This window comes from Macaca thibetana, chromosome 7 (genome assembly GCF_024542745.1).
Source record: "Macaca thibetana thibetana isolate TM-01 chromosome 7, ASM2454274v1, whole genome shotgun sequence".
Classification (NCBI taxonomy): domain Eukaryota; kingdom Metazoa; phylum Chordata; class Mammalia; order Primates; family Cercopithecidae; genus Macaca; species Macaca thibetana.
The window spans coordinates 99,905,230-99,920,099 of record NC_065584.1 but is presented as its reverse complement, the minus strand read 5'-3'; the positions used below and the strand labels follow the sequence as shown (position 1 = coordinate 99,920,099).

Here is a 14,870-nt window from a genome sequence, read left to right as displayed (position 1 = left end):
TGTCTCAGGACACAGCCCATCGAGTTCCAAGGGGTCCTCTCTGTGCAACTCCCCAGCAGCTGTCTGTACCATCCCACGGAGCACACCAGCCAGCCCTCCCAAGGCAGTTTCTGTTAAGGCAAGGGCCTCATTATCTCTTTCATCTCCTCGTTCTCTTTTAGACTTAACTTCCTCATGAACTTCCTTTTTCATTTGCTTGTACTATATATATTTTTGTAAGTTGTCTCAAACCTTTTAGGGAGTGAAGTTGCATACTATTAAATCCACTAACAAATTGCTTCATAGAAACTTTTTTGTATTGCATATGGAAAATATATTCATCTTCCATTTATGTTTTTAAATTGTGGTAAAATATACCATAAAATTTACCATTTTAACCATTTCTATGTGTACAGTTCAGTGACATTAAGTACACTCAAAGAAACTCTCTTAATTAACTTCTGTGCCACCCAGCTGCCAGGTGAACTGCTGCTTCCCTTTTCCTCTGGCCAAGATGCCACCGATGCCCACAGCCTGCCACAGCTCGGGGCTGGTAGGCTCCTCTCGATTCCCGCACATTTCTGCTTCTGACGCTGCTTCTACCCGGAGAGTTGTGTATTTACCAAGAGTCAGTTGTGTGATTCTCAAACATACTTATGTCAGTTTTTTTGTTATTATAGTTATGTAATTTAATTACTTTAAACAGATGAAATATGAGTATCAAAAGAGAGTGGCTGTTTTTATGAAAATGCAGTTGACTTTCAATTTATACATAGCAAGTTACGTTTCTGAGAGTTCTGTAACAAAGCAGTGGGACTTGCCTTTTGGGAAAAACCTTCAAGATAGTCCCTGAAACACGAACAGAAAGAATACTACTTACTTGCCACCTCCAACATCACAGGATCGAGGGCGTCCTGACAGGGATTGAATCTGAGAAGAGACAACGAAAGCTGGGTTTACTTACTGTAAAGCCAAATTCAAGTTTTTGAAAAGTGTCTTCGTAAGGATCTTGAGGCTCTATTGGGCGCAAGTGAGAGTTCGCGTGTCAGCAGCGTCCTCACAGAGCAGCCTTTTAGGTTTTGGCAAGACTTTTTTAAACTCAAACTTCCAGGCCTAAGGGAGGCATAATATTAATATATTTTCTTAATTTGATGCCTTATCAATTTACCTTCTGGATTAATATTTAAAAACCAATGTTTTACACATAGAGCTTTTTATGGAGTTTTGCTTGTTGTCTAGGCTGGAGTGCAGTGGTGTGATCTTAGCTAACTGCAACCTCTGCTTCCTGGGTCCAAGCGATTCTCCTGCCTCAGCCTTCCGAGTAGCTGGGACTACAGGCATCATATTTGCATTCAAGATACAAAGGAGAAAGGGGCTAGTGGCAGCTGGATATGTTCCTCTTATCTGAAAACCAAAAGTTTCCTGGAAGAAGCTTTCCAATGGGCTTTCCCCTAAGTCTCAATAACTATGCTGGTCACACCGCCTACCCTGTCTGTGAGGTGAGGCTGAGAAGTGGTGTCTGCCTTTATGGTCTGCAACAGATTATAGGGAGTATTTGCCATATCAAGAAGTTGATTATTTTCAATTTCAAAAGTACAGGCCATATTAGTTATTTAACCCAGTCTGTGATTCCAGTCTTTCCTTTTTTTTTTTTGAGACAGAGTGTCACTCTGTTGCCCAGGGTGGAATGCAGTGGCGCGATCAACTTCTGCTTCCAGGGTTCAAACAATTCTCATGCCTCAGCCTCCCAAGTAGCTCAGATTATAGGCACCTACCACCGCACCTGGCTGATTTTTGTATTTTTAGTAGAGATGGGGTTTCACCATGTTGGCCAGGCTGGTCTCAAACTCCCGACCTCAGTTGATCCACCCCTCTCGGCTTGGATTACAGGTGTGAGCCACTGCACCCATCCTTTATGATTCTTTTTTTTTTTTTTTTTTTTTTTTTTTTTGAGATAGAGTCTCACTCTTGTTGCCCAGGTTGGAGTGCAATGGCGTGATCTGGGCTCACCACAACCCCCGCCTCCCAGGTTCAAGCGATTCTCCTTCCTCAGCCTCTGGAGTAGCTAGGATTACAGGCATGCACCACGACAGCAGCTAATTTGTTTTATTTATTTTTAGTAGAGATGGGGTTTCTCCGTGTTGGTCAGGCTGGTCTCAAACTCCCAACCTCAGTTGATCCACCCGCCTCAGCCTCCCAAAGTGCTGGGATTACAGGCGTCAGCCACTGCGACTGGCCGACGTAGAGCTTTTAAATAAACATTTCTTTTCCAATTGGCTTGAGATGAAATGAAATACATAAAAGAACAAAACAGGGTGAAAAAAGAAATGAATGTCAGAAGAAAATAAAATATTTCAACTAGAATATAAGCTCCAGATGGACAGGAATGAGTACTACAAATCCACAAGAACCAAGGGAGATGAACATCTCTTTCCAGAGACCAGTCCCTGGTACTCAGGAAGGAGGGCATACCACTGCCCTCTTTGGTGGAGAAGATGTAGTTGTCCCTGATAAAAGCCTCCACAACCACGTGTGCCTCTCACAGGAAAAGACACAGTGTGGTTGCTTCTCCTGTGTTTAAATATGTGAATTTTAAGTCATATCTCTTTTTTACTTCCCAAATGATTAAACATCAAATACATCTTGCTTTTACAAAAAACCTTTTAAGACAACTGTAATGCTAATGGTGACTCTGGTAGACTTGGCAGAAGAAAATGGAACTGGGCCAAAGGGATCCTAAATAGGTGGGGATAGTTAAGTACACAGGCAATACAAGCAATTGCAATAGAGTATCCTTAAGGGCTGGAACAGATTAACTGTTTTCTTTCAAAGTCAACACAGCTTCCCTCTGGGAAGAAAGGCCAAGGTAAGAACCATGGGACCTCCCTTTCTTCCAGAGTGGGTTAGGTGTACAGAGAGCCGAGGTGGAGGTCAGCTAGCACAATTTTAGATACAAATGCTCAAAGGCATGGAAATCATAGTAAAACAGATGACTTGTCAACTGACTTGGAGGACTCAGGTCAAATGCCCTTGATTTAAAAAGGGCTATCTGGTATACCAGTAATTCTGGACAGAAGCTGGAGACTGGTATAAAGTGCTGGCTAAAAAACAGAAAAATCTGCCTATGACTTACAACGAGGTTTCAGACCTTTTCGCAAAACAAATAAGATACGGGGGACTTAGCAGGTTTTTTTTTTTTTTAAATAAGTCAATTCATATGAAAATTAGGAAGCCAAGAGATCAATGTACTAATTCATTGACACCAGTGTGATAATTTTTACTTGAAATGTCATTCCCTTGTATATTCTTATCTCTGTCCTCAGACAAATCTCCTTTTCCCCTAGTTCCTCTTGTTTTCACCTCTGCAAGATTTTTCGATGACTTCAAAGTATAAACATTCAGTGACAACAAACATAGCTGAGTACTGTTCACCCACCTCCTTGGTCTCCCACAGTTGTTTTGGCAGTGGCTTCGGAACATTTAACAGATTCTCTTCTTTCAATGGGCCAGGGAAAGATGCTACTAAAGGAAAAAAAAAAAAAAAAAAAAAAAGCAGCAGAGTCATTGCATGAGAAGGCAGGAATCCGGGCCAGGCATGGTAGCTCACGCCTATAATCCTGGCACTTTATGGTGCCAAGGCAGGAGGATCGCTTGAGCCCAGGAATTTGAGACAAGCCTGGGGAACATAGTGAGACCCTGTCTCTACAAAAAATTTAAAAATTAGCTGGGTGTGGCGGCTCACACCTGTAGTCCCAGCTACTCAGGAGGCTGAGGTGGGAGGTCTGCTTGAGCCTGAGAGGCTGAGGCTGCACTAAACCATGACTGTGCCACTGCACTCCAGGCTGGGCAACAGAACAAGACCCTGTCTCAAAAAAACATAAACAACAACAAAAAAAGAAAGCATCCATCCTACCTACCTTTGGCTGAACAAATTATCTTTGTAAAAACTGATTTAACAAACAAAATGTTTGACTTATTTAACACACAAAAACGACTTATTCATGGACTGTCTACTAGGGAAGGCACTTTGGGCACTACCGTGGGAACTGCAGAAATGAGTAAGACATGGATTCAACCTTTCACGAATTTGTAATCTAGTCAGTGGATAAGGGCAACTCATAAATAACCATCACTGAAGGAAGAAACGAGTGGAAGCCCGAGAGAGCTGAGGGTACGATGCTCCTGAGAGGTGAACTGCAGACAGGGAAGAGGCCAGGAGGGTTTTGGAGATGGGCACTGGGGGGAGCCCTTTAGAGACACAGGAGAAGGGAATTCCAAGAGAGGGGAAGGTAAGAGTAGAGTAACTCTTTTCAACTGGAGTGTAGGCTGAGTCAAGGGGATGGTAGGAAGTAAAATGTAGACGATTGAGGCCAGGGCAGGAAGGGCTCTGCAGGCTTGGCAAAGGAGAGAACGGAAGAAGAGGGAGGAGGAGAGAGCCTGCAACAAAGATGAAATGGCGAAAGTATGGAGAAGAGGAGTATTAGCTGGAAGACATGGTGGCAGTGAAGCTCCTTGGTTGTGGGATGGAAGTGGGGGACAAAGAGGAACCAACAACCCAGAGGATCTGAGGCTGGGCAGCTGCTGGACCGCTGTTGGCTCTTTAATGCTATGAAACAACCTGTATAAAGGGACCCTTCCAGGGCTTTCCGCTTTAACTCTCTCAGTCGTGCCAGGTAAAACAAGAATGCTGGGTCACAGAACAAGTAAATACTTTTTGTTCTCAGAAAGAGACCAGAAAATAAGGACCAGCCTTCAGGAGTTAAGTGATCTGATGTCAGGAAGGGGATTCCAAGTGAGGGACATCGGTGACTACTCAGAACCAGGAATGCTGTTGACTTCCAGTGGCCACAGAAGCGCCAGTGTGACTGTCATGACTATCCTGTCTCAGCCCCACAAAAGATGGCCGAGTACCCAAGAATAATGGACCCCAGAAAGAAGTCACACGAAACAGGGCCCAAACTTTCCTAGTAAATATTGAGAAAAGAGTTTGAAACAAAAACTCTAAAATAAGTTTATCTTGTATTTAATAAAACTGAGGATATAAATGCAATTGTGACTTCTAAAATGACTTAAGTATAGGTAGGAGTCTAACTTATTCGACAGCATGGTAAGGGGAGGATACAATGCCCTTCAGGCAACCTGCCCAATACCACCAGGACAGCAGTCATTTCTGCTACACCAGGCCAGGCTTGGTCAATGTCCCCAGATGTCTCTCTTAATCCCGATATTCACATCACTCTCTTTTGAAGAGCATATTTTGTCAACACCCTTGTTGATTTTCTTCAAATGTTATCTGACTTAATCATTAATATAAACTGCTTCAGAAATGTAAGTTCCATGAGGGCAGAGCCTTGGTTTTCTTCTCTACTGGTGGGTGCTTAAAACAGTGTCTGGTAAATGCTGACGCTATAGGTGGCTCTCAGCAAACTAGGAAACAAGGAAAATGGGCTTTGAGGGCCTTCATAAACCAATACAATGAGAGGTCAAGAATAAAATTTGCCCAGAAAGGCTGGGTGTGGTAGCTCATGCCTGCAATCTCAGCACTTTGGGAAGCGGAAGTGGGCAGATCATCTGAGGTCAGGAGTTCGAGACCAGCCTGGCCAAAGCGGTGAAACTCCTTCTCTACTAAAAACACACACAAAAAATGAGCCGGGCGTGGTGGCGGGCATCTGTAGTCCCAGCTACTCGGGAGGCTGAGGCAAGAGAATCGCTTGAACCCAGGAGGCGGAGGTTGCAGTGAGCCGAGGTAACGCCACTGCACTCCAGCCTGGTGACAGAGCGAGACTCCGTCTCCAAAAAAAAAAAAAAAAAAAAAAAAAAAAAAATTGCCCTGAAAGGTACTGTCAGATGCTGGGAAAAGTTTGAAGGACTGAGTGAGGTGGCATCACACAGCTCAAGGCTACTTCTCCAAAGAGGTTGGTTGTAAGAACACGGTTGGGGCAGACTCCAGTGCCTTAATGGGGACTGTTTACTTAGAGTTCATTGCTTTTAGTCCCTTTTCATATCCAAGATTTGTCAGGAATTCTTCGAAGCATTGAAGGAATGCAATCAACCTTGAAGCCATTTACTAATTTCTGTTCTAATGGATTAGATGTTTATTGATGTTTTAAGTTTTTGTGATTTTATTCATGGCCTAAAAGAGCTTGCCCAGAAAAGGAGCATGCAGGATGATGACAGACAGCTGTGCCTCTTGCAAGATGCTCCTCATTTATCAGGCCCCCCATGAGTCTCACCTCTGTGACATATAAACCTAATTTAGTTGTTTATTTTTAGATTGTAAAAATTAAATTCCAGATTATAAAGATTTAGAGAAAAGAAAACAATGCCTGGTACTAAGTGAATAAATGAACTGTGTCGGACCCTCATTTGTCAATGGCTTTGAGTGTCATTTCCATAGATCTCCAACACTATTTTATTTGGCTTTACGAAACTCAGCATCTTGTGTAAGGTTTGCATTTTCATTTCACAACCAATATGCATTTTCCTGGCATTGTTTATTTATATCTGTCAACGAAGACTTTCTAAATGGGCAGAGACTACTGGAATAACTAATTGTTTAAGTGATCAACTCATTCTTTTTTTTGAGACAGAGTCTCACTTGGTCGCCAGGATGGAGTACAGTGGCGCGATCTCGACTCACTGCAAGCTCCACCTCCCAGGTTCAAGCGATTCTCCTGCCTCAGTCTCATGGGTATCTGGGACCACAGGCACGTGCCACCACGCCTGGCTAATTTTTGTATTTTTAGTAGACACAGGGTTTCACCATGTTGGCCAGGCTGGTCTCAAACTCCTGACCTCAAGTGATCCACCTGCCTCAGCCTCCCAAACTGCTAGGATTACAGGCATGAGCCACCGTGCCAGGCCAATTCATTCATATTTTCATGTGATTACAACTTTTGCTTCCTTGCTCAACCTTATGACTGTGGGGACCTAGATAAAAAGGAACCTTTGTAATGCAACCACACATTTCCTTTCTCCTGGCCTTGAACATGGCTAGCCTTAATTTTCTAAAGGCTCTCTGAAAAGTAAGCCAATCAGCAGTTGTCAGCATCTGGGGAGTCCTGAAAACATGAATATTTATTAGTAAAGCTATTGAAAGGTTATATCCACTACTCAGCATCCCACTCCAATATAGGTAGGTAAAGTAAGTTCATACCTTCCCCATGTCCATTATTCTCACCATCACAGAAACCTATTGGGAAAGGAAAAAGAAAAAAAGAAAATGCTTTTATGTGGTACTTTCATTTTCATGAATTTATGAATTAGTAACTTTATAATTTGAAATAGAATTTTGAAAATTCTAAGGCACTTTTGATACACTGATTTTCATTTAAGGTGCTTTATCATTTATTCTAAAAATAGGCATAGCTAATTTGAAACTAAATTTGTTTCCTTTTTTTTTCCTTTAAAATTGTGTCTTAAATTTTCTTACTGTCTCTGTCCTGAAAGAACAATTTTTACAAAACCTGAGAATCTCTATTCAAACCACCAAGTAAAGAAGTATAGATGGAAATTCTCTTCCAAATGCTTTATCATGGGGGTAAGAGCAGGTAACTCAAAAAGCCTGCATCACTGTTTGATACTTACCATGGGTGTCTACAGGAACAAATCCGAAGTTCCATGCTGTATGCTATTATATATATTTCTCACACAGTGAAGTTATTTTAAGAATAAAATTTATCTGGAGTCTAAGTTAATTTAAAGGGTACATGAGATAGCTATTCACAAAGTTTTGAAACTTTGACTTGGAATAAGCTCTGGCTGAATGAAGTATTTTTAATCCATAAATTATACTGCAGATGACAAAGTATAGTATTTCCTATTGCTATAAGCTAAAACTAAAGAACCGTGCCAAGAATGTAATATCTTAGCATTCCCCTAAGAGCAATCAAATATACCAAATAAGTTTTCAGTATAGAATCAGGATATATTATTAAGTTCTAAGCATTTAAGTATAGCTTACTTACATTTTAGATAAGTTTTTGGCTAAGGTTAACCTACAGGTTAACCTGATTAGTCTATACAATTTAAATGAAATGTCTAATAATCATTCACTCAACCCATATTTAATAAGTTTCTACATTAAGTGCTAGGTGGGGCTGGGTGATACAGTGTAGGTGAGAAGACAGATCATGGTAACACAGTAGCACATTCTGTAACACAGGTAGAAGATACAAAATTTTAACAGAGCCCAGGGGCGGGGGCAACACGAAGAGTCCCCAGGAGTACAAAGAGGCCGATGAATTAAGCAGACACACAAACACAGAATTTCTTTCAGGCCCACAGAACCAGAATGTAAGTAAGTGATTGAAAACTTTATTTTAGAGCACGTAAAGAGCCCTTGGGTAAGCCTGCTAAAATGCAGATTGGGCCAACCCTCAAAGATTTTGATTCAGAAGGTGTGAGAATCAGCCAAGGAATCTACATTTTAAAATTTTTTTTATTTTTCCTGAGACAGAGTCTCACTTTGTCACCCAGGCTGGAGTGCAGTGGCATGATCTTGGCTCACTGCAACCTCCACCTCCAGGGTTCAAGCAATTCTCCTGCCTCGGCCTCCCCAGTAGCTGGGATTACAGGCACGCACCAGCAGGCCCGGCTAATTTTTGTATTTTTTGGTAGAGATGGGGTTTCACCGTGATAGCCAGGCTGGTCTCAACCTCCTGACCTCAGGTAATCTGCCAGCGTCAGCCTCCCAAAGTGCTGGGATTACAAGTGTAAGCTACCGTGCCTGGCCTACATTTTTAATCATCGTCTCAGGAGACTATTGCAGAAGGTCCTTGGCCCATTCTTTTTTTTTTTTTTCTGAGATAGAGTCTAGCTCTGTGGCCCAGGCTTGAGTGCAGTGGCACGATCTTGGCTCACTGCAAGCTCCGCCTCCCGGGTTCACGCCATTCTCCTGCCTCAGCCTCCTGAGTAGCTGGGACTATAGGCTCCCACCACCACGCCCATCTAATTTTTTGTATTTTTTTTTTAGTAGAGATGGGGTTTCACAGTGTTGGTCAGGATGGTCTCGATCTCCTGTCCTCTTGATCCACCCGCCTCAGCCTCCCAAAGTGCTAGGATTACAGGTGTGAGCCACCGTGCCCAGCCCTTTGGCCCATTCTTTCTTAATCAGCCATTTAACCCATCTAAAGACAGGCAGTGGGAACAGGCGAACACTGAGCTGTGGAGAGAGAAAAGCTGTGGCTCTACAACCAGCACCGTCAAAAGGACAGGAGCTTCGGATTTCTATTCTGGCTTTCCTGAGACCCTCATATCAAGAAAGGGCAGGGAACTTCATTCTGATCACTAAAAAGTAACTATCCTGTTAAAAATTTAAAACTAGTTTTTACATAGCAATCTGGTATGGCGTGTTGAAGCATCTCTTCATCATCAAGACACCAATCACTTGAGGTTTAATTACTAAGGCTGACCAGTCCCTGAAACAGGAGGACTCAACTGAGGGTTACTATGTGAAACTGCCTGAGTGGCTGGCAGACACCCCATGTGACAGCCCCATTAGTGCATGCTCTCGTCAGACTGGAACAGAAGGAAGGCTTCATGGAGGAGGTGGTACCTGAGGCATCATTCATTGAAGGATAATGATGAAGAAGAGGATAACCAACAACCAACCCGACGGCTCACTTACTATGTGCCAGGCACTTTATACAGGTGATCTCATGTGATCCCCACAGCAACTCTGTGAGGTAGGCGCTATTATCATCCCCAAGATCACACTGCTAGTAAGTTCTGGGACTAGAACTCTGGCCTGTGTGTCTTCAGAACATTCATGTCCCTAACCAATTTGCTGTAGTACCTGGAAGATTTAGACAACTGGAAGCGAAGCTGAAGGGGATGCTCAGTGCGAGGAGAAGGAGGCGGCGGCAGCGGCGGTGGCAGCAGCGGAGGAGGATGAGTGGGGGGTGGTTGGGGAAGGAAAAGAAGGAGAAGGAAGATGGAAGAATGTGGCTGCAGCACATGGTGGGAGGACTGGGAGATGGGCTGGACTGGAGGAGGCTGCTGGTCATTTGGCAGGATGTGGGGGACGGAAGGTTTCGGTTAGAGAAGTGACATAATCAGAGCTAAGCTTCAGAGACTGCTCTTGCAGCAGAGTAAGAGGTGGATTGAAAGGAGAAAGCCTTATTAAGGCTTGGAGGCTGAGGAGAAAACCAATGCAATAGTCCAAGGCAAACAGGAACCAAGTAGGATGCTGGCAGTGAGGACAGAAAACCAGAGGCAGATTTGAGACATGCTGCGGGGATAAAATGAACAGGACTCGGCTACTGAATGGGCGTGGGGGCATGGGAATGGCAGTAATTAGATGCAACTCTCAGGGTTTGGGCTGCAGTGACCTTCAGAAGGGTGGTGGTGGCAATGACTGATACTCTGGCACCAAGCTAACATATCATCAAAATATCCAAGCCTGGATTTTTACTACTAAATTAAAAACCCATAAGATGGCACTACAAATAAAGGGTTAAAAAGAAAAAGGAATGAGTTGTGACTGGCTATCTGGAAACAGAACACTCATTTTATCAGTCCCACAGGGATGGGACAGCGATGACCAAGGCTGCATCTGTGTTCCAGGAAACCTCACAGCCTCAGAGTCAGCAAGGGCTGGTCTCTTCTAACTAAGGGAACCGAGACCATGTTCCTTCTGTGTGCTCCCATGCCTGGCAAATCTAAAATAATTCCTCACACAGCCCTGATTTGCTAAGTAGAAGGGAAGGCAAGGGGAAGACCCCTTAACCAGTGTCCTAAAGGAGGCCTCTGGTGTTTCAGCCTCCCTGCTCTGGGCCCTCCTGTCCCCGGGTGAAACTCTTTTTGCCCCTCTTCAGATCTGGGATGCTTGTACCTGCCACTGTATTCCTGTCCAATCCAATTAAGCAATTAACAGGCTTACATCTTTCAAGGTTATTTGCATTGTAAACCTTCTCCTTAACTCTGCAGGTCAAAGTTTATTGGTAGGTGAAAGGTCACTGAGTCCGAGGCATGCCAAGCCCCCTCCACCCTAAGGAGTTGAGTACTGTGGTCCCCAAAGATGGCAATATTCAGCATCCAAAGCCCTGGATGCAGAGAAGACAACTATTACACACTCTTCTCCCCTTAGCTCTAGACTGCTCCCTAAAAGGAAGAGGACCACCCCAACCCCTCCTCCACAAGCCCGATGATAGGAGGGGTGTCAGGGGACAGTTCTAGGCTATGGGACAGGGCATGTGTCCCAGAGAGTCCTGTGCTTCCCTATCTGCATGTATGTGTGCAATGGTCATTAAGCTGTACATGCTGCCAGGGAAATGGCCAACATTCCCTCTTTATAGATTCTGAATAATTAAACAAAAAGAGATAAATTATAAAAATCTTGTTTGGCTCCATAAAAATTTATTTCTGTCATTTATACCAACTGCTTATCATTTATGCCTAATTGTCATGCAACTCAATAGCCATTATGAAAATTACTCAACATGTATCAGGCTTTGTTTTCTTGTGACACAAATCTCCACTCATGAATGTATCATAGCTTACTGCTCATGTAGTTAAGCTATGAGCAGATGCTCTCATCATCGGCTCACAGCAACAGCAACAACAACAATAACAAAAAAGTGTGGCTACATCATTCTGCTCAGGAGAGATTCCCAGGGAAAGAAAAGTTATTATTGCTTCTAACATAGAACCCAGTTCTGGGCTTCAATTATATTTTCCCATCACTTTTTAAATCTTTATTTGGTTGGTCCTATAAGAAATACCTTTTTGCAAAGCTAGTTGGTATTTTTAAAATCCAAAAGGAAAGAAAATGAAAAACTTTAATGAAATACAGGAGGAAAATACATGAAACTATTTAAAATAGCTCCCACCAACAAATATAATTCTCCAGAAATAATTTCCATCCTTGGAGACTTGAATAATATTTTAAACACTGGCTTTCCCATGTAAACACATCCATATTAGGATGTGTTTCTGAGTTCTGCTATACTTGCAAGGCAACTGCAGGAGCAGGCACACAGTTCAGACATCTGAGCTGGAGGCCAGCCCACCCTCCATGGTTTTCAAATATTGTAGCCCAACAATTTCTAACTGCTGATTTGAAAAGGAGAGACCATCACGATTCTCAAGTCAACGCAGGAACCCTGCTCCAGGATTTCTTTCTTTCTTCCTGTTTTTCTCATTGCTCCGTCTACCTGGACCAATGTTTACATTCCTTTGCTTTTCTTATTCCATCCTCACTTACCCTTTCTGACACTTCTCATCTCTTCTTTCAGAGGCTACATCGCTCAGCATGAATACTTCAACCCAGGTAATTGCTTTCTTTAGTTACTTTCTTTTTCTTGGCATGCAAGCATCAAAAAATCCTCACTTGAATTACCTGTGATTCCCTTGTTTCTCCAGGCCTTTGGCCCTTTCTAGAGAAGTTTAAACTTTGCAGAGGGCAATGTAAATGAAAGGAATGGCAGAGGCAGAAATGCAGGGGCTCCAGGGTAAAAATCTGTCTGTCTAGCTGGCTCCGAGTCCATGGAGATTAGGATCCTGCTGTGCTCACAGGCGCCCCCACTGATTACAGCTTCTGCTTTTTTTAGGCTTTGTTTACATACTCCCATCTCTACCTATCCTGAAACTAAACTAATCCCTCTTCCCACACACCCTGCTCCTCTAAGCAGTGAGCAGTGGACCCATATCCAGTTCCAACATCAATTTCAACATCACTGCCAACTTTCATATTCCCATGTATGGAAGCATGGGTAGATGTCCCTAACCAATTCTGAAAGCTCTCATAGTTTACAAGCAAACAATCATTTTAGCAAATGTAGTCTTCTCCAAATTGCACCAATAGAACAAATATATCAACAATTATTATTCAATCCTGTCGCTGCTATATACAAAGAAATAAGATCATGAATGTTCTCCTAGAAGGAACACAGGCCATTTAGGCTTTAAACTCTCCAAAAAGCAAAGAAAACCAGAAAAGCTGGTTTCTTGGCTAAAGATGTATTTATTCCTGTTTCAAGAACAAATACAGGGCCCTGAAAATTTCTGGGCAAGAGTCAGTTTGCATATGGAATGGATAATTCAAGACCATTGTTCTTTCTAGATTATAAACCCCAGAAAGGTAGACTTGAAATGTGTCTGAATGACCAGCCTCACTTCATGTACAGGTCAGGTACCAGCATCGAGAGGGTATTTTGGCAAATGCTGTGCACATGTGAGCCAGTGTGTGATTCTTCACACTTCTCCATCAGTACGGGCTCCTCTGTGCTGGGCACTGTGCTAGGGGCTGGAGAGAACAAGACCATTGAGATGCTGCCTTCAAGACATCTACACTGAACAGAGAAAGAGATGCATGTTCACATAAAAAAGCAGCCAAGTATTACAGGTGCTAAGAGAGCAGTCTGGGATGTTAGAAGGACACGGTAACTCTGAGCTGAGAGGGAGGAAGGTCAGGACGGCTCCACAGACATGAGTACACACACGAGCTGAGGTTGGCCAGGAAGGCCAGGAGTGAGTGAAAGAGGAAGAGACAGAACAGGAAGACACACCAGTAGAACCCAAAGTGGTTTGCATGGCTACCTTGGGTGTGCAGCGGGGGAGCAGAGAGAAAAGGGAGAGAGGCAGACAGGGGCCAGGCCTTGGGGCTCATGTCATTCCAAAGAAGATCTGGGCTCTTTCTCCTGAAGGTGAGGGGTGGCATTGAGGATTTTAAGCGGGAGAGCAAGATGATCAGGTTTGGGTTCACTCTGGAAGCAGAGCTGTGAGATGGCATGAGTGGGCCTCTTCCTCACTCTGGGTTACTCCTGGCCTCTCTCCACCCCCTTACTCACACTGGGGGCAACTGAGCAGGTGATGCACAGTTCCAGTCTGGTCTCCTCTTCCCCTTCTCAAGGGCATGCCTTCCCTCAGGCAGCAGGCCTCTGCTCCACCCTTCCCTCCCCTAGGCTTGCCTGACCCCTCCTCCCAGGGGACCACACTGGCCAGGGCTGCCGGGCACTCAAGGGGAGTCAGCCTCAGGCTGGGGTTCAGTCTCAACAGGCCCACTGACCTACAGAGACAGTCACTTCCTCCAACCTGGTCTTATTAGTAATAAAGGTGATATCTAGCTCTGTCTGTCACTTCTGGTTTTATTTCTCAGTTTGTTCAGATCCTGGGTGGGGAAAGAGGACTCTTGGGGAACCTAACATAAAACTGGATTGAAGGGATGTGAGACTGGAAATCAGGAGACCAGTTAGGAAGTTATTGGAAGATGACGGGTGCCCAGAAGAGGGCCAAGAGACGCCAACAGGGAAAGCGTGCTGTGGAGGGAGCAGGGCAGAGGCAGGGGATACCGGGAGCTCCATCCATCCTGACTGCATCATGGACACACACGCTTCCCTGCCACGAGCCGCCTCTCTAAGACCACTGAACCGGGAAGTGCAAACACCACTTCAGCTTCTCTTTCCCTCGGGCCCTAGGACAGAATGAGCAAGCACAGCTGCTGTCAGCAGTGGCCTGTGTGTCTTACCCATGTATGGGGCAGGCCAGGCCGACTGGCCCCCTCCTCCATAGGGGTCCTGGGGCTTGGTGCTCAGAGCACTCGTGTGAAGAGCAGAATCAGAATTGGTCCTAAGGAGGGGGAGGAGAGAGTCTGGCTGAAAATCCATTTTACTTAGTGAAAATGCAATAGTCTTTGTTGAATATTACCAACAGGAAAGAAGGCAAGAATAACTGATTTGTAATCATCCATCAGATAAGGAGTTAGGACCTACCTGAAGTTCTTTATATCAATAACAGCCTCTGAGGATCACCCACACTCCAGAATATTTTAATTTAGACTCATTCCGCCTCATATACTGAAGCTGACAGCATGGCGATCAAGTTCGACAAGGCGGGCCTCGGATGCACGGCTTCCGTCTAACAGCCCCTATTCTTCCCAGCTCAGAAGCCGA

At 44.1% G+C, this 14,870-nt stretch overlaps 1 protein-coding gene across 3 annotated transcripts in view; it reads right to left on the bottom strand.

The window, feature by feature from the left end:
- Positions 1-14,870, bottom strand: part of CRTC3 (CREB regulated transcription coactivator 3) — a 116,967-nt gene that overhangs the window by 23,830 nt on the left and 78,267 nt on the right. For 2 of the 3 annotated variants that reach the window (XM_050798038.1, XM_050798040.1), the window contains exons 6-9: positions 14,447-14,547; positions 7,136-7,171; positions 3,416-3,501; positions 860-909 (exon numbers count right to left, since the gene is read on the bottom strand). In XM_050798038.1, coding sequence (XP_050653995.1) covers positions 860-909; positions 3,416-3,501; positions 7,136-7,171; positions 14,447-14,547 — 273 coding nt within the window. The remainder of the gene's footprint in view (positions 1-859; positions 910-3,415; positions 3,502-7,135; positions 7,172-14,446; positions 14,548-14,870) is intronic. The other variant, XM_050798041.1, reaches the window with a different exon arrangement.